Genomic DNA, 26,520 nt, shown 5'->3' on the forward strand with positions numbered 1-26,520 from the left:
TAACGACTCGCGGAACCCGCTGGCGCGGGTCCCGCATCGCATTCTAAACCTCCCAGGACGCTGACTGTTGGCTGTTGCTCCATCGCCCCAGGAGGGGTGTACTGCGAGGGGTACTACCGAGGAGAGAGAACGCCTAACGGGACTCTGACTTCCAGCAGCCCGTGCGGCGCAACACCTGTGCCTCCCCCCGCCCACCTGCTGCAGCGAAGGATTTAACGACTCGCGGAACCCGCTGGCGCGGGTCCCGCATCGCATTCTAAACCTCCCAGGACGCTGACTGTTGGCTGTTGCTCCATCACCCCAGGAGGGGTGTACTGCGAGGGGTACTACCGAGGAGAGAGAACGCCTAACGGGACTCTGACTTCCAGCAGCCCGTGCGGCGCAACACCTGTGCCTCCCCCCGCCCACCTGCTGCAGCGAAGGATTTAACGACTCGCGGAACCCGCTGGCGCGGGTCCCGCATCGCATTCTAAACCTCCCAGGACGCTGACTGTTGGCTGTTGCTCCATCGCCCCAGGAGGGGTGTACTGCGAGGGGTACTACCGAGGAGAGAGAACGCCTAACGGGACTCTGACTTCCAGCAGCCCGTGCGGCGCAACACCTGTGCCTCCCCCCGCCCATCTGCTGCAGCGAAGGATTTAACGACTCGCGGAACCCGCTGGCGCGGGTCCCGCATCGCATTCTAAACCTCCCAGGACGCTGACTGTTGGCTGTTGCTCCATCGCCCCAGGAGGGGTGTACTGCGAGGGGTACTACCGAGGAGAGAGAACGCCTAACGGGACTCTGACTTCCAGCAGCCCGTGCGGCGCAACACCTGTGCCTCCCCCCGCCCACCTGCTGCAGCGAAGGATTTAACGACTCGCGGAACCCGCTGGCGCGGGTCCCGCATCGCATTCTAAACCTCCCAGGACGCTGACTGTTGGCTGTTGCTCCATCGCCCCAGGAGGGGTGTACTGCGAGGGGTACTACCGAGGAGAGAGAACGCCTAACGGGACTCTGACTTCCAGCAGCCCGTGCGGCGCAACACCTGTGCCTCCCCCCGCCCACCTGCTGCAGCGAAGGATTTAACGACTCGCGGAACCCGCTGGCGCGGGTCCCGCATCGCATTCTAAACCTCCCAGGACGTTGACTGTTGGCTGTTGCTCCATCGCCCCAGGAGGGGTGTACTGCGAGGGGTACTACCGAGGAGAGAGAACGCCTAACGGGACTCTGACTTCCAGCAGCCCGTGCGGCGCAACACCTGTGCCTCCCCCCGCCCACCTGCTGCAGCGAAGGATTTAACGACTCGCGGAACCCGCTGGCGCGGGTCCCGCATCGCATTCTAAACCTCCCAGGACGCTGACTGTTGGCTGTTGCTCCATCGCCCCAGGAGGGGTGTACTGCGAGGGGTACTACCGAGGAGAGAGAACGCCTAACGGGACTCTGACTTCCAGCAGCCCGTGCGGCGCAACACCTGTGCCTCCCCCCGCCCACGTGCTGCAGCGAAGGATTTAACGACTCGCGGAACCCGCTGGCGCGGGTCCCGCATCGCATTCTAAACCTCCCAGGACGCTGACTGTTGGCTGTTGCTCCATCGCCCCAGGAGGGGTGTACTGCGAGGGGTACTACCGAGGAGAGAGAACGCCTAACGGGACTCTGACTTCCAGCAGCCCGTGCGGCGCAACACCTGTGCCTCCCCCCGCCCACTCGCCTTATTAAAGTTGTGACTGCAACCGCTACGCGGAACGCGAGCGGGACGCGCCGGACGAAGCCCGGACAAAGGGCGGACCGTCTGAGGCCGTCAGAGGCAGAAGGAGGCTGGGCTGGGCCACGTCCTTTGCTTCTGCTAGACCTGTGAGTACATATTCCGGTTTCGTACCCACTAAACTATGTCTACCCGTTCTGGTAAACTGTTAAGGAATGAAGGCGTAAGGGGGCAAAATGCAGCAAGCCCCATTATTGGAACTATGGACCGCTTCATTACCAGGGTGGCGGCGGTGATTGATAAGGAGATTGCATTGTCTGAGCGGCGTTTATCTGAGGTCTACCTTCCTTCGAGACGTTCATCCCTGGGGGGCGATGCTCAATCATCACTTATAACTGCCAGCACCCAGTTCCAGGGCGATACTGCGTCTAGTGTTTTTGGTACTTCCTCAAACCCACCCCAGTTGGTTGACATTGAACAAAATATAGGCAGGCTAGAAAGTTTGGCTGCTCTATTTCCAATAGTCACCATGGAGCCTGATGGTCTTGGTAAACTGATTGCATCATCTTCCATCAATGTCCCAAGTGAAGCCACTAGTGTTGCGGAACCTATATTTTCGCCCACTTCGCACTTGGGATTACCAGAAGGGGAGATAGTTAGGTCCCCCAATAATTCCCAAACAACCATCATTAGACAGGAGAATAGGCCCTTAAGCAAAAAGGTTCGTAAACGTAAAAGGGGCTGCCCAGTTAGACAGGCCGCGCTTTATCAAAACTCAAGAAAGCCTTTTGGTGTGGGTATGAGAACCATAAGGGCCAAAGCTATAGTGAATAAACTGGCCATACCTGAGGATGTTGTTAACTCTCCTGAGGAGCCACATTCTGGCCCAAATAGTGTGAAACTTTTAAAGTTTACGGATTTAGCGACGGTAGAAAATATTCTTGATAAGGTCTATAGACTCTTGAATCCGTTGCTAACTCAAGTTAAAGGCCTTGGGGATAGGATTGACAAACTCGAGCAATCAACCCTTGATGGCTTTCACTCACTTAAAGTAGCAGTTAAACAAACAAGTAGAGTGACCGAAGCTAAGAACCTGGTTGCAAGCGGGATCGTGCCTTCATCTCAGCAAGCTTCTAAGCATCCACTATGTTGTGAGAAGGGAGCTTCTAATAGCCCATCTAACCTAGCTTCCACATCTACTCCAAGTCCCAAAGCAGGACTTCAGCAAAAGGGTCCTCAAACCCAGATAGAGCCCGACAAAAATAAGCCTAAGTCTCCCCGACAGAAGCAGCCACAGGTAGTGAGTGGCATAATGGAAATTCCTAAAAAACAAGAGGCATGTACCAACTCTAGCAGGTTAGCCTTAGAGAAATTCCCTAGGTCTGTCCCCCATCCTACCACTAGATCAACCCTTTCACTTGCCTCTAGTAAACAAGTACGACAAATTCCCCCAGTAAACCTTCCACCAGACTGTCAACCCTTTGCGGCAGTCATGGTTAATGTGCCTCCCTTAAAGGACGGCCAGGTGGAAAATCATCAATCACTTAAGAATAAGTGTATCCACTGGCTAAAGGCAAATAAGCCAATCCCGCCAGGTGTGGATGGTATCATTCTGAGTGTCCGTAGAGTGGACTGGGTTGGACATGGGGAAAAAACACAGGAGGGGGACTGTATAATTGTAAACTTCCAAGATCCAAGAGTGGTACCATCGATTTGTACCCCTGTTCCTAATATGGGGGTCCCGGGGGTTAAAGTGGTAGACCTTTCCTTCTTTTACCCCAGGCATATCATTGACTCTACCGGTCGAAGCTTAAGTCCCCCTGTTCTTGACCAGAATAGGAATGGGGTTCCAGGGGACACCAGGGAGAAACATTTGTGGTCAGCGGGACCCATTTGACTGGAAGCTGGGCAGAGAGTAGATTCAGTGGAAATATTATCACTTAGTAAAAGTAATCCTACAAGTGGGACAGGTGAGCTTATACCCACCTTGCATGACCCTTGCTGTCCTCACGTTTTCCCGAGGAGCTCTTCAGGCGGGGACATTCCGGTGCCCTGGAGCACTCCGGCTGTGACGGACCTTGCTTTTAAGGTTTTCAGCTGGAATGTCGCGGGGATTGCAGGAAAGCTGCCCCTGCCTGACTTTACTACACAGGTCGACGAGCACTCTCTGTGCCTCTTTCAAGAGACATGGAGTTGTGTGCCGGTCCACAGGGTGGGTTTTTCCTCCTTTTTCTCCCCTGCGCATGTCTCATCTTCAGGGAGGGGGCGCCCAGCCGGCGGCCTCCTTATCTGGGCTGCGGCATCTCTTGATTGCAGAATTATGGATTTCCCCACAGGTTCTCCTGACATTCAAAACATAACCTTAATAGACCAAAGAGGGAGAGTTGTTTTAAACGTTTATAACGTTTATGCCCGGGGAACCGTGGGCGGGAGAAAGTCTCCTGTAATATCTTTACTCGAGACTTTGTTAAACAACACCCCATATAAGTCTCGTACATTGGTTGCAGGTGATATGAACTGTACGTTCGAGCCTTTGGGTTCGGACGTCTCCCTCGACCAAGAGGAGGAGGACACTAGGTGGGGGATCCCGGCTCTGGAAATCCCACCGATCAAGAGGTGGTCAGAAGTGGCGCTTCAGTTATACTCCCTGAGCCTTGAATTCAATCTAAGGGCTGCTAATGGGAGGACACCCTCGGATAGGCTGGGCGCACACACGTATAATAGGCCCGGACATACCTCTAGGTTAGATTATCTTTTAGTAGACGTGTGTCTTTGGCCATATGTAAAGGACATGCAGGTGGTCCCCTCGGCTGATAGCGACCATAACCTGCTTTCTTTAAGTATGGCTCAGTGGTGGCGTCACTCAAGTAAGGATTCTATAAACCAGTTAGCAGTACCACCTGAGGTATCGGAAGTCTCCCCTTGTGGTAGGCGAATTAAATGGGCCAAACTGGTTTTATCAGAGGGGAAGGTAGAAGAAATAAGATCTCTCCTAAACCATACTGTATAAAACCTTGGAACATCCTCGGAAGGTGTGGGCAGAGCGAGTGGGCTCTTCGTCTCCCTGACAGATGCCTTGACTAATGTCTTTACTCTTCACCACAATAAATTGGGTAATAAACTCTCTAAAAAAACCCCCGACGGTTGGTATTCCCAACCATGTAGGGTTCTAAAGGCTAAGTTAGTTGAGGCGATCAAAGCTAAGTCCCGTCTTGAGATACAGGAAGCAAGGAGGGCCTACAATAACTCTCTTAAACTAGCCAGGAGGGAGTGGGAAGATAAATATTGGGATGACCTGCTCCAGGCCAGCAAAAGTAGAGATCTAAGGGCATTTTGGAAACTTATAAGTGCACGGAATAACCCCGATGCACTTATGAGACCCTGTAACATCTCGCCACAAAGCTGGGTAAAGCACTTTGGGTCTTTATACCTCCCTCCAGATGGGGATTGTAATGCGGGGATGGCTCTTACGCATATAATTGAACCGCATGCCTACGATCTCTTTACCCCGCTAGAACTTGAGGGGGTTATAGGGTGGGTAGCCCCACGCAAGGCTGCGGGTCCCGATGGCCTCCCGGGAGACCTTATGAGGGCATACCCAGCGGAATGGGCACGGGTCATAGCAGCGCTACTTAATGACATCATGATGGGTGGGGCAGTACCTGAATCCTGGAAAGGGGCGGTGGTGGTCCCAATTTATAAAAAAGGGTGCAGGGAAGCTCCAGGTAATTACCGACCCATAAGTCTGATCGACTCCACCCAAAAGATAGCAGGTAAAGCTATCCTTGGAAGGATTCTCCATTGGGTGGAGGAGAATAAAATTCTTTCAGACTTTCAGGCAGGTTTTCGGGTTGGTATGGGGACAATTGAGCAGGTGTTTAGGCTGGTATTATTGGGGTGGAAGGTGGTGGAACTGGGCAAGGGCAGGCTTTATCTGGCTTTTATAGACCTGAAGACTGCCTTTGACCTAGTTCCCCGAGAGGATCTTTGGAGGGTACTCCTCGAGCTGGGCTTACCCCCTTACATCTTGTCACTTCTTATCAGCCTTCACGCCCATACCTTTGCCCAGGTCCGTTGGGGTAAAAACGGTGAATTTACTGAGAAGATTCCAGTCTCTAGGGGCGTAAGGCAGGGCTGCGTCTTGGCACCAACCCTATTTTCACTTTATGTGAATGGGGTGGTAAAATATCTTCAGCAAGAACCAGCCGACGCCCCCTACCTCGGTGGAGTCCGGATCCCCACCCTGTTATTTGCGGACGATACGCTCCTGATTTCGAAGACCCCTCAAGGTCTCCAGAAATTATTAACGCGATTTCAGGAGTTCTGTGATGCAAGAGGATTAACAATAAATGTGGATAAAACAAAATATCTAGTCCTAAATCCTCCTAAGAAACTGGGCCGCCCTCCGACTTTAAATTCGATCCCCCTAGAGAAAGTAGCCGAATTCGACTACCTTGGCATCCGGATTACGGATAGGATGTCCTGGGCAAGTCATATTGATAAAATGGTCCTCAGTCACAGGAGAGTGGGAGGTGCCCTTATGAGGGAGTTCAGGGCCTCTCCAAGAAGATCACTCACCCCAGTAGTTGATATTTACAAGGCTAAAGTAGTGTCATCAGCCTTGTATGGGGCAGAATTGTGGGGCCACTGTTGTTTGAAAGACCTAGAGACAGCGGAGAGTAAGTTATTGAAATCCCTTATCTCCGTCCCCCTGAGTACTCCATCCGTACCTGTCCGGTTGGACATGGGCTGCAAAAATATTAAAGACCAGGCCCAGCTTCGCCCGCTTTTGTTATGGACAAGAATCTGGAGGGGTGAAGAATTGAAATCTTATGCTGTTGCCTTGGGCGAAATTATGAGTTTGGGGGGCTGGGCTAAAATAAAGTGGCTTAGAGATACCAAAAAGCTTTTGGAGAATGTCGGTCTAGGAGGCTGCTGGTCATCACGTTCAGCCCCTACAAAAGAAGCTGTCAAGGCGCATTATTGGAACTGGTGTGCGGAGCGGTTAAATACAACCTCTAATCACTGCAAGTCGACTGTCGCCTTTTTGCAAATTAAAGACACTGTGGCTTTTGAACCCTACCTGGACTTGATAACTCTCCCTTATGACCGAGCCCTTTACTTCAAATTTAGAGTTGGATGCCTCCCCCTAGGTGCATTGGTATCGAGTTGGTCACCTGTGCCCCGCATTTCTCCCAACTGTGCAAGTTGCCCTAGCAAGGTTGAGACTATTGCACATGTCTTATTTGTTTGCCCGGACTATGCAAGGCCCAGGGGTGTCTGGTTGAAACCCCTCTGTCGCAATATGGGCACACGTAGTCACCTTGAAGCCCTGCGTATTTTAACTACGGACACTTCCCCCCTCTTTGTGTGTGGAATTGCGAAATTTTTAAAGTGGTCCTGGCTCATTCGCTGCAAGAGATTGTCAGTAGCTGTTTAATTCTTTTTTTAGATAATTTATTATGGGAAATTTATGCCCTTTTTATATTCTTATGCATTTCATACTGGCTTCTTGTAAATGTGATTTTCATGTGTCTATTGTATTTTTTATGTGCTTACAAGATATCTTGCATATCGAATAAAAGCTTTTTGACTTGACTTGACTTGAAAATGAGCAGTGCATATCAGAGTAACAAGTGTGCATCACAAGCATGAGCAGTGCACAACACAGACACAAGTGTGCATCACAAGCATGAGCAGTGCATATCACAGAAATAAGTATAAACCACAAGCATGAGCAGTGCACATCACAGAAACAAGTGTGCATCGTAAAAATGAGCAGTGCATATCAGAGTAACAAGTGTGCATCACAAGCAAGAGCAGTGCACACCACAGACACAAGTGTGCATCACAAGCATGAGCAGTGCATATAAGAGAAACAAGTGTGCATCACAAGCATGAGCAGTGCATATCACAGAAACAAGTATAAACCACAAGCATGAGCAGTGCACATCACAGAAACAAGTGTGCATCGTAAAAATGAGCAGTGCATATCAGAGTAACAAGTGTGCATCACAAGCAAGAGCAGTGCACATCACAGAAACAAGTGTGCATCGTAAGAATGAGCAGTGCATATCAGAGAAACAAGTGTGCATCACAAGCATGAGCAGTGGATATAAGGAAACAAGTGTGCATCACAAGCATGAGCAGTGCACATCACAGACACAAGTGTGCATCACAAGCATGAGCAGACCAGATCAAAGAAAGACATGTGCATCACAAGAATGAGCAGTGCATATCAGAGAAACAAGTGTGCATCACAAGCATGAGCAGTGCATATCACAGAAACAAGTATAAACTACAAGCATGAGCAGTGCACATCACAGAAACAAGTGTGCATCGTAAAAATGAGCAGTGCATATCAGAGTAACAAGTGTGCATCACAAGTATGAGCAGTGCACACCACAGACACAAGTGTGCATCACAAGCATGAGCAGTGCATATCACAGAAATAAGTATAAACCACAAGCATGAGCAGTGCACATCACAGAAATAAGTGTGCATCGTAAAAATGAGCAGTGCATATCAGAGTAACAAGTGTGCATCACAAGCATGAGCAGTGCACACCACAGACACAAGTGTGCATCACAAGCATGAGCAGTGCATATAAGAGAAACAAGTGTGCATCACAAGCATGAGCAGTGCACATCACAGAAACAAGTATAAACCACAAGCAGTGCACATCACAGAAACAAGTGTGCATTGTAAGAATGAGCAGTGCATATCAGAGAAACAAGTGTGCATCACAAGCATGAGCAGTGGATATAAGGAAACAAGTGTGCATCACAAGCATGAGCAGTGCATATCACAGAAACAAGTATAAACCACAAGCATGAGCAGTGCACATCACAGAAACAAGTATAAACCACAAGCATGAGCAGTGCACATCACAGAAACAAGTGTGCATCGTAAAAATGAGCAGTGCATATCAGAGAAACAAGTGAAAAACAATAAGAATGATCAGTGCACATCACAGAAACAAGTGTGCATCGTAAAAATGAGCAGTGCATATCAGAGTAACAAGTGTGCATCACAAGCAAGAGCAGTGCACATCACAGAAACAAGTGTGCATCGTAAGAATGAGCAGTGCATATCAGAGAAACAAGTGTGCATCACAAGCATGAGCAGTGGATATAAGGAAACAAGTGTGCATCACAAGCATGAGCAGTGCACATCACAGACACAAGTGTGCATCACAAGCATGAGCAGACCAGATCAAAGAAAGACATGTGCATCACAAGAATGAGCAGTGCATATCAGAGAAACAAGTGTGCATCACAAGCATGAGCAGTGCATATCACAGAAACAAGTATAAACTACAAGCATGAGCAGTGCACATCACAGAAACAAGTGTGCATCGTAAAAATGAGCAGTGCATATCAGAGTAACAAGTGTGCATCACAAGTATGAGCAGTGCACACCACAGACACAAGTGTGCATCACAAGCATGAGCAGTGCATATCACAGAAATAAGTATAAACCACAAGCATGAGCAGTGCACATCACAGAAACAAGTGTGCATCGTAAAAATGAGCAGTGCATATCAGAGTAACAAGTGTGCATCACAAGCATGAGCAGTGCACACCACAGACACAAGTGTGCATCACAAGCATGAGCAGTGCATATAAGAGAAACAAGTGTGCATCACAAGCATGAGCAGTGCACATCACAGAAACAAGTATAAACCACAAGCAGTGCACATCACAGAAACAAGTGTGCATTGTAAGAATGAGCAGTGCATATCAGAGAAACAAGTGTGCATCACAAGCATGAGCAGTGGATATAAGGAAACAAGTGTGCATCACAAGCATGAGCAGTGCATATCACAGAAACAAGTATAAACCACAAGCATGAGCAGTGCACATCACAGAAACAAGTATAAACCACAAGCATGAGCAGTGCACATCACAGAAACAAGTGTGCATCGTAAAAATGAGCAGTGCATATCAGAGAAACAAGTGAAAAACAATAAGAATGATCAGTGCACATCAAAGAAACAAGTGTGCATCACAAGCATGAGCAGTGCATATCACAGAAACAAGTATTCATCACAACCACGAGCAGTGCATATCACATAAACAAGTGTGCATCACAAGCATGAGCAGTGCACACCACAGACACAAGTGTGCATCACAAGCATGAGCAGTGCATATAAGAGAAACAAGTGTGCATCACAAGCATGAGCAGTGCACATCACAGAAACAAGTATAAACCACAAGCATGAGCAGTGCACATCACAGTAACAAGTGTGCATCGTAAGAATGAGCAGTGCATATCAGAGAAACAAGTGTGCATCACAAGCATGAGCAGTGCACACCACAGACACAAGTGTGCATCACAAGCATGAGCAGTGCATATAAGAGAAACAAGTGTGCATCACAAGCATGAGCAGTGCATATAAGAGAAACAAGTGTGCATCACAAGCATGAGCAGTGCATATCACAGAAACAAGTATAAACCACAAGCATGAGCAGTGCACATCACAGTAACAAGTGTGCATCGTAAGAATGAGCAGTGCATATCAGAGAAACAAGTGTGCATCACAAGCATGAGCAGTGCACACCACAGACACAAGTGTGCATCACAAGCATGAGCAGTGCATATAAGAGAAACAAGTGTGCATCACAAGCATGAGCAGTGCACATCACAGAAACAAGTATAAACCACAAGCAGTGCACATCACAGAAACAAGTGTTCATCACAAGCATGAGCAGTGCATATAAGAGAAACAAGTGTGCATCACAAGCATGAGCAGTGCATATCACAGAAACAAGTATAAACCACAAGCATGAGCAGTGCACATCACAGAAACAAGTGTGCATCGTAAGAATGAGCAGTGCATATCAGAGAAACAAGTGTGCATCACAAGCATGAGCAGTGGATATAAGGAAACAAGTGTGCATCACAAGCATGAGCAGTGGATATAAGGAAACAAGTGTGCATCACAAGCATGAGCAGTGCATATCACAGAAACAAGTATAAACCACAAGCATGAGCAGTTAACATCACAGAAACAAGTGTGCATTAATGATCCTGCTGGAGAGCAATCATTTGTCCGTTAGTAGTTTTTATATGTAGATGAACTGTATTTTATGTGGAAGCTCAGTGGGTTACTGCCTTTGTCACAGAGATCCTTGTGTTACTTGCATTTCAGAAGTTACAAACCTAACATAGGACAGTGAGCTATGAACTGTCATCAAAGAGCTGCATACAAACATGAATGGCATGAATGGTAGAACTTCGCTTTTTTTGTTTTGTGATATAGAACTTCTTCAGTCTTTCATTATTCTAATGTTGCTAAAATGAGTATGTTTGGGCAGATATACATTTTTATCAGTAAAGCTGACCCCCGTGGAATACTCTTTAAATCCTAAGGTTGTGTTTCCCCAGCCCAAACCCTTGTAAAATATCCGGCCCACCGGCAGGCGAGCAATTAGAGTCAAATTTCGGGGGGGGGGCTGAAAAAGATTTCGGGGGGGGGGGCCTAAGTCTTCCAGCCATAGGCAGAGTGGCTGTAAGAAGGAGTGAAAACACAACAAAAGCCTCATTAACGAGTAAATGGTCTTTTAAAGACCTGTGAAGTACTCGGTCCGGCTGCAATTAGACGGACGCCAGCCCGCGAGGCTGTCTCAGCCGGGCTGACACACATGACGGGGGAAGGGGGGGGGGTGCTGAAGCCCGGTGAGCCTGCCCACCGGTATGGATGACACGTGATTCCTACACCTTGTTATCTTCATTGGCTTATGTGAAATTCAGTGGCGTAACAAAACTTGAGGGGGCCCCCCTGCAAAGTACATAGAGGGGGCCCCCCACACTCTGGACCCATTCAGGAGCTCTCAGGCCAGGGCCCCCTGAAGCTTGCCCCCCGCACCACTGGGTGTGCAGGGGCTATTGTTATATTACTGGTGAGAGGATAGGTGAATGAGTGGGTCTGGTAGCTCAGTGGACTAATGCGTCAACTGTAGGGGTTTGTGTTTGACCTCATTAGCACATATTCAACTCCCAGCAGGTCCAGTCAGACTTTCATCCTTCTGGGGTCGATAAAATTAATACCATTGAGTTGGGTAACAATAAACATCTGTTATTCAACGCCAAGATACTCTTCGGCATGAACGTGTGCTTTACAAATACATATGTTATGTGAGAGGATAATTAAGTGAGAGGATAGATACATGGGAGGATGAAAGGATGACAGAGTAAAGGGACATTTTAGAGGATGGATGGATGACGGAGTAAATGGAAATCTGAGGAAGGGTGAAAAGATGGTAGAGTAAATGAAAAATCTTAGAGGGTGGATAAAATGGCCAATGGATGGAATGGTGAACAATTTAAAGTTGGATGAAATAATGAATGGATGACAGAATGTAAAGGTGAAATGATTGATAGCAGAAGGTGGATGGGAGGGTGAAAGGATGAAGGAATAGATGCTTGGATGGAACAGACAGAGGAGCTTTGGTTCGAAGTGGTAGGATATTTTAATTTTCTGGCTACTCCGTTACACACAGGCATGTCTCTCACTCTGCATTCACCCAGCCCCTCCTCTTTCCATGCATTCAGACAGACGTGCCTCTCACCCTGCATTCACACAGTCACACACTCCCCCTGAACTCACAATACTCACACTTTACTTAAGCGAGCACGCCTCCCACATTGCACTCACGTGGGCACACCACCCACCCAGTTCTCACACAGGCACACCACTCACCCTGCACACACACACACTGACATCACTCACTCACTGCTCACATAGGCACCCCTCTCACCCGGCACTCACATGGGTAGACCGCTACTCACTCACAGAGGCACACCCCTCCTTGAGCGCTCACATGGGAACATCCTCCCCGTGCACTCACCAAGATTTATCTCTCATCCTGCATTTACAAGGGCTCAAATATCCCCCTGCATTCTCCTTGGCTCCCATGCATCTACAAGAGCTCAGATTTCACCATGCACTCACATAGGCTCACCTCTCACCATGCACTGTCGCACACTCACCTTTCACCATGCACTAACATGGGTACGCCTCTCACCCTTCCTCCACACAGACTCCTCTCTCACATAGGCATACCACTCACCCTGCATAAACATTATCTCACGTCTTAACCGGCACTCACAGAGGCACACCCTGCATTCACAAGGTCTGAAGTGCATTCACAGAGGCCCCCCTTTCACACTGCATTCACACGGCTCAGCTGTCACTCTGCACTCACATGGGCTTAAACTTCACTCGGCGCTCAGACAGGTACATCATTCACCCTCCGCTCAGTCACACCTCTCGCACTGCATTCCCAGCCACATCTCTCACAGCCTCCACTCACATACACATCACTCAACCAGCACTTTTACCTGGCACTCACAGTCACTCCTCTCACCCTACACTCACATCTCTCTGATCGCTCACGTGCACACACATGACTCCACAGACGATCTTCGGCAGAGGTTTGACTTTCCACGAGGAGCCGAGGCGAGGCGCAGCTGGGTTTGGTGGCAGGGAAGTATACTCTAACAGGATTCATAGCCTGGGATTGCTTCAGACAGCGCCGCCTTTGAGACAGCTGCTGCCCCGATAGCTGCTCAGATTAAAGCATTCTTGGGACTGGCACTTTCATTCTCTATCACTCTGCACATTCGGCACATACAGGGCACGAGTCGAGGGTACACGCGTCCGCCCACTATTTTCACAGAGTGGACGCCGTCCACCCTGCCAAGAAGTTGAACCCCACTGAAAAATATCCTGAATTCGTCCCGGTGTAATTTGCAAACAGCAGGACACATTCAGCAGCGCCTGCACGTTGTTGTCTGCTTTCGATCACAACAACGGTCAGGCGGGGAGGGAGCTTTCTTAGTTCAGACTCCTGCTGGGCCCATAACAAAGGCCGAATTTGAGGGGTCATCAGGCCTCCTTTTGTTGGAGTCTCCTGGCTGGGAGCAGTCAGGAGCCTCACACCGGATGCAAATGAAGCAGATGGGAAACAAAGGCTCACACCTTGTAAGCACTTCACACATACTGAAGGGAGGCAGCTTTTCACTTTGTTTAGGAGACATGCATGCACTGTAAGAATGTCCGATGTGTTGGCCTTTCCCTGTATTTACACAAAATAAATCTAATTTAGTACCACTGTTTTTCTTGGAAAGCACTATGGGTAGAGGAAGTTTACGCAGACAAAAGGCAAGTTTGTTTTATGTGCAGCTTTAAAAAGTGTGAATCTTCTGCCTAAATCAGGAGGGTTTCCCTGTGTACTCGAAATGTGGTCCAATGTACTCAAGATAGACCTGCTAAACATAAATGTGAGGGCTCAAGATCTGATGTCACTTCTTATGATGCCACTTACTGTGATGTCACGTGCCACGATGTCACACACAGTGATGTCACGTGCCGTGATGCCACTTGCATTTTGATTAACTAGGTTAGTCCCCCCACTTCTTTTTAGGTCTCGCGTGCGTTGCAGGGCAGAGCCCTGCTCCGCAAGAGATTTTGTAGGAGAGGATTTTCAGAAAAGAGCTTTAAGCCCCGCCCCTCATTTCCATTGGCTTGCGTCACCGTTTATGCTAAACGGTGGCCTGCCATTGGAAATAAAGGGTTTTCTGTTCACGCCCTTTGTCTCCGAGCCGGACTGGCTCGCCTACTTTGCTGCTGTCGCAAAGCAGTTTCTTATCTTTATGGGGCCAAACACATAGCCCCATAAAGATAAGAGATCCCCATGCTCCGGCTGCAGCGCGGTCCTCTTTCACTTTTGGGACCGTGCTGGTTGTGAAATGGTTGTTTGTATCCAGGACAGCTCGTGGGATGGGGCAGGCTTGGCTCACAGAGCGGTATGGCATCACCTTCCGGGTGGGGCATCTTAAGATAAATATTTTCATAGTCAGTGTGCCAAGGAAAGCTGGTGCCTTCTCGCAGAGCCCTCGCCGTGCGATAAACATCCATGGCACGGTGAACACGGAGGGCGCTTGCTCGCTACCAGTGCCGCCTCACTCCTCGCAACCCTCGCTATCTCCGGCCGCCATTATCTCTCCCCCACACTCGCAGCGCATTACCCATATCTTGACCAAGCGCGTGCGAGATTTGTTGCTGGCCAGATGAGTGTTTGAGCGCGAAAAGTAACGCGAGTCCCTTCTTCGAGACAGTAACAGTAAGCGATGCCCATGATTTTCTTGAATGTTGGCGATGGTGGGTTGGAATCTCAGCTCCCGGGACACCTGTAGAGGGTTCGACTTGATGATTTACGTCCCGGGCTGGAGCCCTCCAGCAAATACTTCCTGGGGCTTGTTTCACAAAGCTATCCCGTGACCAAACTTGGAAATGGGAGGATATCATTGAAGGCTATACTGGAAGAACCAGAGACTGAGCCCTCGCGGACTCTTGGCAGTGTTCATTTGTCGGTCTCATTGCTTGATGTTGGCACAAGAATTTGATGTGAATATGCAGGCCAGCGTTGGAATATATTTTGCTCACTTAATGGCAAAAGGTGCCCTATTAGACGAGTTAGCCTAGTGGCCTTGTTTCTGATTCCATATTGCAAAAGCATTTTTCTTTTCTGAAGGTTAATTGCTATTATATGAAGTTTGCTAATTAGATATCGCGTTCATCCTCTGGAACAGTTCTGTTTCCCTGCTGTCTGAGGCGCCATGTGCTGCACGTGGAGAGTATTGCACATATTTTAAATGCCCTGAACGTGCTCTCTGCACTTTTATGTCACTGCTCTTGCAACTGCCCCTCCGCGAACAATTACATGCATGTTATATCACATTGTCTATTGCCACATTCAAGGTGCACGTCAGATTGTTCTAAAGAGTGAAACATAAGAGAGTGGCCTGTTTATGAAAATGCTGTATTGCAGTAAAGCATTTTATTCGAGTTCATTGATTCTTAATATGGAATCTGTCAGCACGTGAAACCAGTGTATGTACACAGATTACACAGACATGGTTGCATACACATGCACACACGCATACATACACTCACAAACCTGCCCGATGCCCTTCACAAGTACACATTTTGTTAATCGTAAATTCGTAATATAGACAGTAGTCCGATTTAGAGCCAAATATGTTCCAAAAACGCAATGCAAATGTAATAAAAAAAATTTAAAACAAGTTAAATTTGCAGATCACGCAATAGCACTGCAATGAAAGGAGTCTGGTCTAAATGGAGGCGCCCGTGGGAGGAGACTCCATGACAGCTTTCCCCCGGGGGGCTTCGAGTGGGTGAAGCAGTCCAAGGCAGGCAGGGATTCACCCGTTTAGGAAAGGGTGGGGTTTTGGTGTTCGTTAGGGAGAGGATCAAGGGCAGCCTTGAGCCTCTTTTCCCGTGAATTACGATCCTATGGATGGCACCGATTCTTTTCTGCTCCCTTTGCCCGGCTTTTTTTCGCTACATGGTGTGGCGGCTTTTTTTAGGTCGATCCTGGGCAGCGCATGCGCTGCTCTGCAAGGCGTACTGTATTCAGGTAAAGACTTGAAGCTCTGCCCACTCTCCGCTCATACTTTTCATTGGCTTGTATCATTGTCCATTGTAAACTTTGACTGTTCATTGGTTAATAGGCTTAGAAGTCCCTCCTTAGCAGTTGCGCTGGTGACATTTGAAAGTGGTGGGCCGTAAAAGTTGGGCATGACTTTTATGTAGTGACCCAGACATGGCCACACTGAGCCCAATGACTACTTCAACATCATGCAACAGTGGCATACTTAGGGTGCAACAGCTGAACTAGAATATTTCACATAACGTTTGGACTCTTCTGTCAGACTCAGTTAAAAAGGTTTGCTTTAAAGGCTGTCAGAAATGTCGAGTTTTGTTTGTTGACACTGTATTGCTGAAAGTATATCAGAAAGATATACTGGAAAACCTATGTAAATTGCCCGTTAAGAAACAGGATTTTAAAAGGCTGCAGCCTGCACAGGACAGTAAGAGTACAGCTGGGACAAAACCAGACACAAGGGAGATATGTAGGTTCAGGAATAAATGACATTACAATGGTGAACACAACAGAAGGGGCCTTTGTTGTCTTTCTTCCGTCGCTGCAAGAGATTTCTCTGCTCACACCAATTCAATGTCTTTTCCAAAAATAGTGCGATATTATTTGGACATTTAACTAGTCTCATAAAGAAAGTCTCATCTCAGCAGTGGCTTTAGCTGCACCGCTCACCAGGCCCCGTGTCCAATATTTTATACTACGTTTTGAAACTGCAAACATTTAAAAGCCCGCAAGCATATAAACAGAAGGAAATACACCCCTCACCAGGCCTCATGTCCTATATTTTATCCTATGTTTTCAAACTGCAAATATTTAAAAGCATGAGCACGTATGAACAGATGTAGATACACTAACACACAGTTCCACAGACATTCTCGTCCACCCTCTGTCACAGAGACAAACATACTCTAATACGAAATAAGAGGATGATAAGCACAGAACTTACCTGCTTTCCTCTTCCACATGAACATGCTTTCTTTTTGTCTGTAGGCCAGTCGCACACTTCCCTCCGTCTCCTAACTGGCTAAACTGCGCATCAGAGCCAGACACACGAGCTTCTACCCAATTAGAAGCCGGAAGACTCTTTCAGCTATTCTAGAGGCTGCTCCCATTCAAAGCCAGGATTGGCTTGAGCAAGGGAACTCGACGCTCAGTAGGAGACCGGGGAAGCAGCATGGATCAACCCCCGCTCTCCTAATCTGCAGCGAGAGCAAGTCTCCGGTGCGCATGTCGGGCTGGCCGGAAAAATTCTCTGTCCGACCTGACATGCACACTTGTGCTGTGCACTCGCTGCTGCCACCCACCACCACTCCTATAGTGAAGTCACATGTCTGTGATTGAAGCTCTACCCCCCCTTCAATAACAATGACTGCCACAGGCCGCGACCGCGGTCGCAAATAAAAAAAAAGGTACAATAGTCATAACTAAATTTGAGTCAGTGTTTTACTAAACAAGTAAACTGAATAGGGGGCCAGAATATTACTGGCACAACGCCTCAGCGCCCAAAGGCAGAAACCGCTGCTGCTCCTTAGTCTTATTTTATAACCTCCCATGGCGACACCCCCTGTTACATGTGTTGTTACTCAGTAGGCTTTAATTACAGCCTCCGAGCACCATTTTCTCAAATAGCTTTGTCCTGCCTGCTGTTGCAGACAGGACATGCTCTCTCCTAATGCTTTTTCAAATTTGTATTGCAAGAACCCATTTGCAATGCAATAGGACTCACATTTGCATGAGTTTAAGCGTTTGGCATTGTAAATAACAATGCCTTTATTTATGTTTTAAAAACAACACATTAATAAAAGGCATTGTCATTTACAATGCCAATAGCTCAAACTCGTGTAAATGCGAGACCTATTGTATTGCAAATGCTTGTTTAGGATTTGTGCCCTGGGCACACACAGAACAAAGGGGCATGTCTGCAAAGAGGGTAAACTGTTTCCTTGGAGGATGACATTACAATGTCTAAGAAACACTGGAGGAAATTGGTGCTTGTGCAGGAAAAGTAGAAAACACCCAAGTGCTGGTCATGCAAACAAACCAAAATGACGCAGTTTAATTGGTCACAGCTTGGCTTGCATTTACATTACTCCAACGCAATGAGGGAGTCTACCTTATTAGAGGCACCATGTTCTGCCCCTGAAATTGAATTTCTCGTCTAAGTGGCGAGGCGGACGTGCAGAGATAATGTTTAAACCAAGCCCCATGAGGACAACTTTAAAATACTCAGGCCCAGCCGCTGCCAAAGGCCTCACAAAACGTGAGAGGGCCCCCTGCACGATGTGCTGAAGGGGCCCTTCACACTCACATCAGCAGGGGCTAAGGGGCTAAGGGGGGCCCCCTCCAGCATGGGTAAGCCTGGGGCCCCCCTGCACCGCGGGGGCTGCGGGGGCCTTTGTTACGCCCCTGGTGAAATTCCCTGCAGACTGATTTACATACTTGTATGATTCATTGTCTCTGTATAATGTGTGCGTGGTGTAAAGTACTGACACACACTACACTGATACGAGTTGCGCTATGCAACAAAGTAAATGCATATGAGAGAGGGGCTACGTAAAGATGAGAGGCACTGTTGGGGGTGGCAGTGAGGGATTCCGAGGAAGAGGTCATGGTGTGGAGGGGGGAGCTAGGCAGAGACGAGGGGCACTTGTGGCATGTGGCAGTGAGGGAATCCAAGGAGGAGGTCAATAGGGGGGGCCATGGAGGGATGAGGGGCACTGTTGGAAGGTGGTAGTAAAGGTATTTACGGAGAAAGAGGTTATTGGTGCGGCGCCTAAAAAGACTTTCGCATCAGCGCTAAAGCCGATCCTGTCACAGCCTTTTTGTTTTTGTTTATTTAATTAGCAGTCGGGTCATACGGGCTACTGTGGAACATACTTTAAAGTGCGTGCTAATTATATTTACTGCCATATTCAATGTTTTAAGTTTGAAGGTGCTTTTACTAATGTTTTTACAGGGCAAAATGAAAGTGGAGCCCGATGGTCCCTGATATGGGGCTGGGGCCCAAGGTCAGCTGTGAGATAAGGTGCACTGGAGAGGAGTAGTGGATAATCAAGCCTGTAAGGGAGTACGTTGCAGATGGAGGTAGTAATGAAGAGGGATTCTCCTTGAAGGCTCGCACAGATGGAGCCCGAGAAGTGTCACTTGCCTAATACTCCCACCTCAGAAACCTGCTCTTCCCTTCAAAGGAACATTACATGGAAAAAACACTTTTTGAGAGTGATAATATTTAGAAAGAGATTTGGAAAAGTGTGTGTTTTACTGGGCCTTGTAAGACTAAGAAGAGATAAAGGAGGGCCCTGAAGCAGCCCTGCCTAGACATATATATGACAAATCGAGCCGACAGTGGCCCACCCAAATGCACCCTTGGCCCACCCAAATAAAAATTCCTTAGTAAAGTGCTGATCCCACGTATTGCAACAAAGTCCACTGTATCACACCACAGATCTACGCACTAAAAGGCGGCGCCGATCCTCGCATTACAGCACAGGGCGCACCTGACGGTATTAGTGCATCTCTGCACGATACCCCACATTACACCACAGACCTCGAGATCAGTACCGTTTTATTTACTTGATGCACAGATCACGGCATTGCAGCACAGACGCAAAGGGCACTTACTAATGCCCTGCCCCACGTAGCCCCTCCGCACTCACCTTTGGGGGGCTCCTCCGCCGGTCCCGGGTGCTTTGGTCCATGATGGGAGTGTGCGGAGTGCTCCGGAGGGTCCTGGTTTCCGAGGGTCCGAGTAGTAGGTTTACTTGTGGCTCCGGTGTGTTGGGGCTGCGTCAGAGTCCTTCCTTATGTCGGGGTTTCCGGGTGTGGGGCGCTCAGGTCGGTTTCTGCAGCGCTCAGGGGTTAGCAGTGGGTCCCGAAAGTCCTGCTTGTTGGAAAGTTCTGAAGGGTCTCACTGTCGTGTGCTCTGAGGGTCCTTGTTTCCTTGGAGGGGATCTGGTGAGTTCTGGGGATCGGGCTGAAGTGGCTCGCATTGAGCTCGGAGCTCCGCGCTCCGCCTTATAAACTCTCAGCTCGGGCATGTGCTTTCCGGGAAACAGGCTGCAGCCCGCCCCTCGGTCTTTCTCGCGCCTGCTTTCTCATCTCCACTAAGTTTCACCCTCCTCCTGTGCGCCTCTTCTTCCCCCTTCCCTTCACCCCCATCCTTCCATCCCTCTAATCACGCACTTTGAGCTCTTCCAACCCCCCTCTTTCAAGCCCCCCTCTCCCCATGACACTCTCACCTCCCCTATCCCCCAAGAGTACTTGATTGGCATGAGACGTCAGGCAGGTAGGGAGAGAGCCCCTACGCCACACATGGGGGGCTCATTACGCCACAGTGGCTCGAGCAGCGGACACCACCGGCTGTGCCAGTGGGCTGCGTCTCTCAGGGGCGCATGCAGACACATGTTGCACAGCCAGATGTTTCCACCGTCTCCTGTTTCCCATAGCTGTTGTTCTGACCAACAGTTATTCCTTTTGCTTGCAGACGGTGGGGATTTGAGTACAGGAAAATTATCTTTGTGTATACTTTAGCGCTGGTGGCGCCCAGTGCGACAATCATTTTTGCCCCCCAATGACCTCATCGGATTCCCTCACTACCACCAAGCAAACCTGCCCCTCATCTCTCCATAGCCCCTCTTACATATATTTCATTTGTTTTAAAACCCTGGTAAATGGCCGGCTTCGCTGGTCCCCTCAGCTATCATCATCGGGTCACCCTGACGCCTACAAGTCGGGGTGGGCTCAACCACAGTGTTGGGAGCTCTTATCATACATGAAGACCAGGGGGATTAAAGATAAAAAACCTCAGACAGACCCCCGGTTTCCCTTTATTTTTGGGTCTGTCAGGGTCATTAAAAACTGTTAAAAAACAGGTCAGTGGTAATATAATGTCCCTATGACCCTAGTGCCAACATATTTCAGTCCTTTAGTCGGCGTTGTAGGTCCTGGACTTTCTTCAGGGCAATGGTCATCCACCCTGGCAAAAACAGTAAAGGGGAGTCCCTATCCTGTCAGTAAATAAAGGGCAGAGTAGCTGCTCCTTGTATGAATGTAACAGATAATTAATCTGTTATGCGTGGTTCTCCATCCATACTGTGGAGGAAAATCGTTTCACAAGGGACCGTTAGGCATGATGGGGTAGCCCAGTAGTCAAACCTCCGTCTTGGGTCCTGCCCCGCCTGAAAACCTACTTGCTCCCCCGGGAGCTTTGGAGTATTTTTTTGTGATTTAGCATTTTGGCATGAGAGGTCATACTCCAAACTAGGACCCTCTCAAACCCTCCAGGCACTGGGAAGGTTTTCCCACAGCCTTGTTGTATACACCCCTCAGCTATCCACATAACACACGGATCTGTTCTTTGCAGCAGGAATATTAACCATCTGCGCTACTTTGTGGTGAGTCAAAACTGCCACTAGACAAAACTCTGCTCTTTCTCTCAAGCAGGAACATTAATCACAAGAGTTATCTCAACATTCTTATTGTTTTCAAGGGACTCTGCCCCAGGTGCTTTTAAATCTTCAATTATTGCTAATCCCAGTACCCCACCCTAAGGTCAGCGCCCCCTCCCCACGTCAGCGCCCAGTGCGGCCTCCCCATCGCACCACTCTAAAGTCCACCCTGTGTACACAGTAGTGTAGGGTAAAGCTGTGAGTTCCATCTTTCCTAGGCCACAATTATGTTGTGTTATGTTTATTTGTATATAGGCACTAATTCCCCATGAGGGTATCCAGGCCTTGAGCAGGTAGTAGGTGAGTGTCCTCTCAGAGGAATTTGAAGAGCCAGGTCTTCAGCTTCTTGTGGAAGTGAGGGAGAGACTCTGATGTGCTGGGGAGGCCTAGCCATGTTTTTGGTGCGAAGAATGAGAACTAACGACCTCCGGTACTGCTCTTGTGAATGCAGGGGGTATGATGATACCTACTGTCTGCTATAAGTAGTGTAGCAGAGGGCAGCATTATGATAGGATGTGGGGTCAATGCTTGGCTTAGAAAGTGAGGAAACATTATTTTCCTAAAAGCAACACTGCCCACCGGGGGAGGCAACAGCCCCCCACTCTATTTTGACATTTATTTTTGCCATTACTATTCTGTTTGGGATCATGAAACATCAGATTAGGTTAAGCTCCCCACTACCCCCAGCACCCCATCAGCTAGACGCTTACAAAGATGTTAAGTCATCATGACTTCCCAGCCACGAAAACTGACTGATTAAACCTACCCGACTGATTAGATGCAAGTTCTGATTAAACATCTACTGACTTATATTCAAGCAATCAATACCACATGGACTACATGGTCCATCTAAAGAGAATCCTCTCAACATGTTTGGAAATAGAAGGTTAAATTGAGTTATTTTTCATGGGTGCCTAGACTACGCCTGGTATGTAAGAGCAGCAGTAACTTTCCTCTGTCCATGACTGACCATGTCGTAGGATTTCTAGAACATCAGCCTTGCTGAGTAGTAACAGCGGATGCAGAAGCTGTAAGGAATCAATAGAAATCAGAGAGGGCATTGGCGAGAAAGAGGGGGAGGTCCTTGTTGATAAGAGTAGGTGTGCGCATTCTCCACGATGGTCGATGGTATCACAGTTGAAAAGATGAGTCTTTAGATCCCCTCAGAGCTGCAGAATTGACAGGATTGAGGGAACACCCCCGCAGGTGAGGAGCAGAGAACCCAGCATAGACAATATTGGGAGACGGTGCCCAAATCTAGGAAACACATCCAGTCAGAAGGGTGCTTACCAGGGAGGCCATGGCAGGAATACCGACAAGCGGCTAGACACGTGGAGCGGTCTGGGAAGGCGGCAGAGAGGACTGATGATAGCCTATCCTACCCCCTTGGTGAACATGCGACAGGAGGCAGAATAATGACGAGAGTAAAAGGACCCAGCAGTGGCCAGCAAACAAAATTGGACAGGTACACTATGCCCAGGGAGTTGATGGGCGGCAATGCGGTGGAGAAGGACTCTGCCCTTTCCTCGTCAGCACCAACAATAGAGACGGTGCCTACTCTAGCGGATATAATGACGGCGCTGCAGAGAGTGCGGTCAGACCTGGCTGGGAAAATTTACACAGTGACCTCTGAAGTAACACTCATCAGAGCAGACCAGAGAAACATGAGTGTCAGAGTGAAGGAGGTTTAGAAAGTCACAACTGCATTAGTGACTGACACAAAAACTCTTTAAGGGAAAGTACAGGAACTCACCGCCACAACCAAAGCCCTGGAAGCGAGGCTGGAGGATTAGGAGGGACGCTCCCGCCGCAACAATGTTCGCATTATAGGTGTCCCGTAGAGGGCGGAGGGACCGGTGGTGGTCTTGTTTGTTGAGGGTCTCATACTAAAGACACTCAAACCCAAGGAGTTGTCCAAATACTTCTCCGTGGAGAGAGCCCACAGAATTCCGGGTGCTCCACCAAGACCCAGAGCGCCACCACGCCCCATCATTGCCCGGATTTTCAACTATCAGGACAGAGACGCAATCCTGCAGGTGGCACCGGGGCACTATCAATCCAAATAGACAATGCAACTATCACTCTATTCCTGGATTTTACAATAAAGGTGCAACAGACAAGACAAACCTTTCTTGATGTTAAGAAAGCACTGAGAGCCAAAGAGATCAAGTACTCCATGCTGTTTCTGTGAACCCTTCGCGTGACGGCAGAGGGTAAAGTGTGGACGTTCCACTCCCCAGAAGAGGCCTGGGAGTGGCTTGATGGATGGCGAACTGCGGGAGGACAACAACGTGTGCACGGAGGCGGAAGAGCAACAGTGGACCAGGCAATGCAAGCTGCACCGGATCAACGATCCCCACTACCCGTAGACTCTCGGACAAGCCTAGATGACCAGTGATTTGGGAGGACTAGGACCAGCAGCTGGGAGACAGAGAACAACTCCAGGGACACTGTGCTACAGATGAACACTGCCATCTCAAGAGTTCGGCACAGGAGACAAACTATTGAGACACAGATAAGCATGATATTTGTATTTGCCGCTAATGGACTTACTTTAGCCCTAAAATTGTGGATACATGAATGTTTTACAGGGTGATGCAGAATGAGCCTCACGGCAGTATCATGGGGAACCGGGGCAGGCTCGAGGGCGGATTAACACATGGCTTAAGCCCACCGGATGCCCATTAGTTCCGTTTGGGGTCAACAGGCGCTCTGCAAGTTGGGGGGGTGGGAAGTTCCGGATCCACCATGCAGGGTAGCAGGGCGGGAGAGTTCCAAAGTAGGGGGTTAGAAATTGTTACGTTTAATTTAGTATATAGCAGATGTAAAACTTTAGGGTACGATGAGAAAGTAAGTGGGGGAAGGGAGGAAACAGCACCTCTCCCCACACCACTGACTGGGCAGCAATGGCAGAATACCCAAGAATCCCACTAGAGGAAACCTATATACACCTGACTCACTGATATGACGTCAATGGAACCATCCACTAAACCCCGCATAATGTGGAATACCTATGCGATAATAACATGGAAAGTTAATGGCCTGAGAATCAAAGTTAAATGCGCGATGGTACTGCAATGCATACGAAGACACGTCCCAGACATAGTCCTACTTCAGGAAACACATCTGCTGGGTAACACATGTAAAGCGCTAAACAGATTCGGATACAAGTTGGCAGCACATGCTGATTTTACCACAGGCTAGAGGGGAGTGGGTGTCCTTATTTGTACTGTGCTACCATTTACACCCCAGAAAACCTGGCAGGACTGTCTGGGAAGATATGTGGCCATTGCGGGGACGTGGGAGGGCCAGGCAGTCAATTTGTGCTCAATAAACGTGCCGCCTAAACTGCACTCTAATACACTACCTGGCCTAAGTGCACTACTAGGGAACTCCCTTATGGAACTCCCCTATGGAGTGTTGGTATTGGGTGGCGATTTTAATGCAGTAATGGATCCCTCTGGAGATAGACTGTCAAATTCAGGGAAGGACTCAGGGAATTACGTTCTTAAAAAGTTTGTAACATCTCTGGGGCTGGTAGATTTGTGGCGAGAACATAATCTTCTAGCCCAGCAATATACCTTCTTCTCGGCCTCACATGGAGGGTACTTATGGCTGGACTATACAGCCAACAGGTTTAGAGAGGCAGTTCACAAGGTGAGAGGTATCGGACCACTCACCAGTTGAGGTGCAGGTGATGGGATCACTAAAACTAATGTCCTAATGCCACGCTTAGACCCATGGTTGCTCAGAGACAAAAAGATCGTGGACAGCATAAGGGAACGGACAGAACACTACTTCCATAAAAACCAGTGGACCGTAGACTCACCCAGAATGCTATGGGAAGCATATAAAACTGTTATAAGGGGACACGTACAGGCACTTGCAGGGTAACAGAAGAAAGGGCGGCAACTTTGGTACGAAGCGCTCGAAAGAGACTTGCCAATCTAGAAACTGCGATTGGGATGCCGGGCGAGGTGGATCCACACATCAGCCACATACTCAGACTAAAGCAACAGGAGCTGCACGATATAGCACAAGGAAAGGCAAGGATCTATGCTGCAGCATAATAAAGGAGGCTATATAAAATAGGGGATAAGGCCACCAAACTTATGGCATGGCTGGGAAAATGGGATAAAGAATGAAACTGGGAGATAAAGATAAAGTAACCTAATGGGGAAGCTTGCGACACGGGTGATAACATAGCTGCAGCTTTTGTACGGTATTACGAGCAGTTATACCAGCCCTCCTCGACAAGATCTAAGCTAGATTGCATAGAATTCCTCAGGGACTCCAACCTCCCAGGGTTGTCACGGGTAGACAGAAATGACCTAGATGACGAATTCACAGCAGAGGAAAAAAGCAGTGCAATTAGAGCCCTATAGTCGGGGAAGGTGGTTGGCCCCAATGGATTACCAGCAGAACTCTAGAAAGGAATCACGGCCCTGGCGGCCCCCTACATGCTAGATATGCTTCAGGAGTCACTGGACCGGGGCGACCTCTCGGAAGACCAAAGACTGGCCACGATAGTGGTGATCCAGAAACAAGGCAAACCACCGGAGGATTGCTCCTCCTATAGGCCAATCTCCTTGCTGAATGTGGAGGCTAAGGTACTCGCTAAGGTCTTGGAAACCAGACTCACCAGAGTGAGAACTACCCTGGTCCACCCTGACCAGTCTGGCTTTATGCCAAACCGAAGTACCCAACTAAACCTTCAGTGATTCTATGGAGTCCTGCAGGCGTCCAGGGACGAACTGAACCTCAATGCGTTGCTGCTATCCTTGGACACCCGTATGGCGTTCGATAGTATAGAGGGTTTGGATTGGGCCCCAGATTCTGCACTTGGGTCAAACTCCTATACATGAACCCACTGGCCCGGGTGAAGGTGAATGGAGTGGTTTCCGGGCGGATCGAGTTA

At 48.7% G+C, this 26,520-nt stretch overlaps 1 protein-coding gene across 2 annotated transcripts in view; it reads right to left on the reverse strand.

Moving 5' to 3' along the window:
- The window catches only part of LOC146871846 (macrophage colony-stimulating factor 1-like), a 199,016-nt gene extending 178,843 nt beyond the window's left edge, over positions 1-20,173 (reverse strand). Inside the window, exon 1 of one of the 2 annotated variants that reach the window (XM_085651956.1) lies at positions 19,812-20,173. In XM_085651956.1, the coding sequence (XP_085508082.1) occupies positions 19,812-19,853 (42 nt within the window). In that variant the 5' untranslated portion in view covers positions 19,854-20,173. The remainder of the gene's footprint in view (positions 1-19,811) is intronic. The other variant, XM_085651964.1, reaches the window with a different exon arrangement.
- Between the last annotated feature and the right edge of the window lie 6,347 nt (positions 20,174-26,520).

Source organism: Triturus cristatus, chromosome 1_1, assembly GCF_964204655.1.
Source record: "Triturus cristatus chromosome 1_1, aTriCri1.1, whole genome shotgun sequence".
Taxonomy (NCBI): domain Eukaryota; kingdom Metazoa; phylum Chordata; class Amphibia; order Caudata; family Salamandridae; genus Triturus; species Triturus cristatus.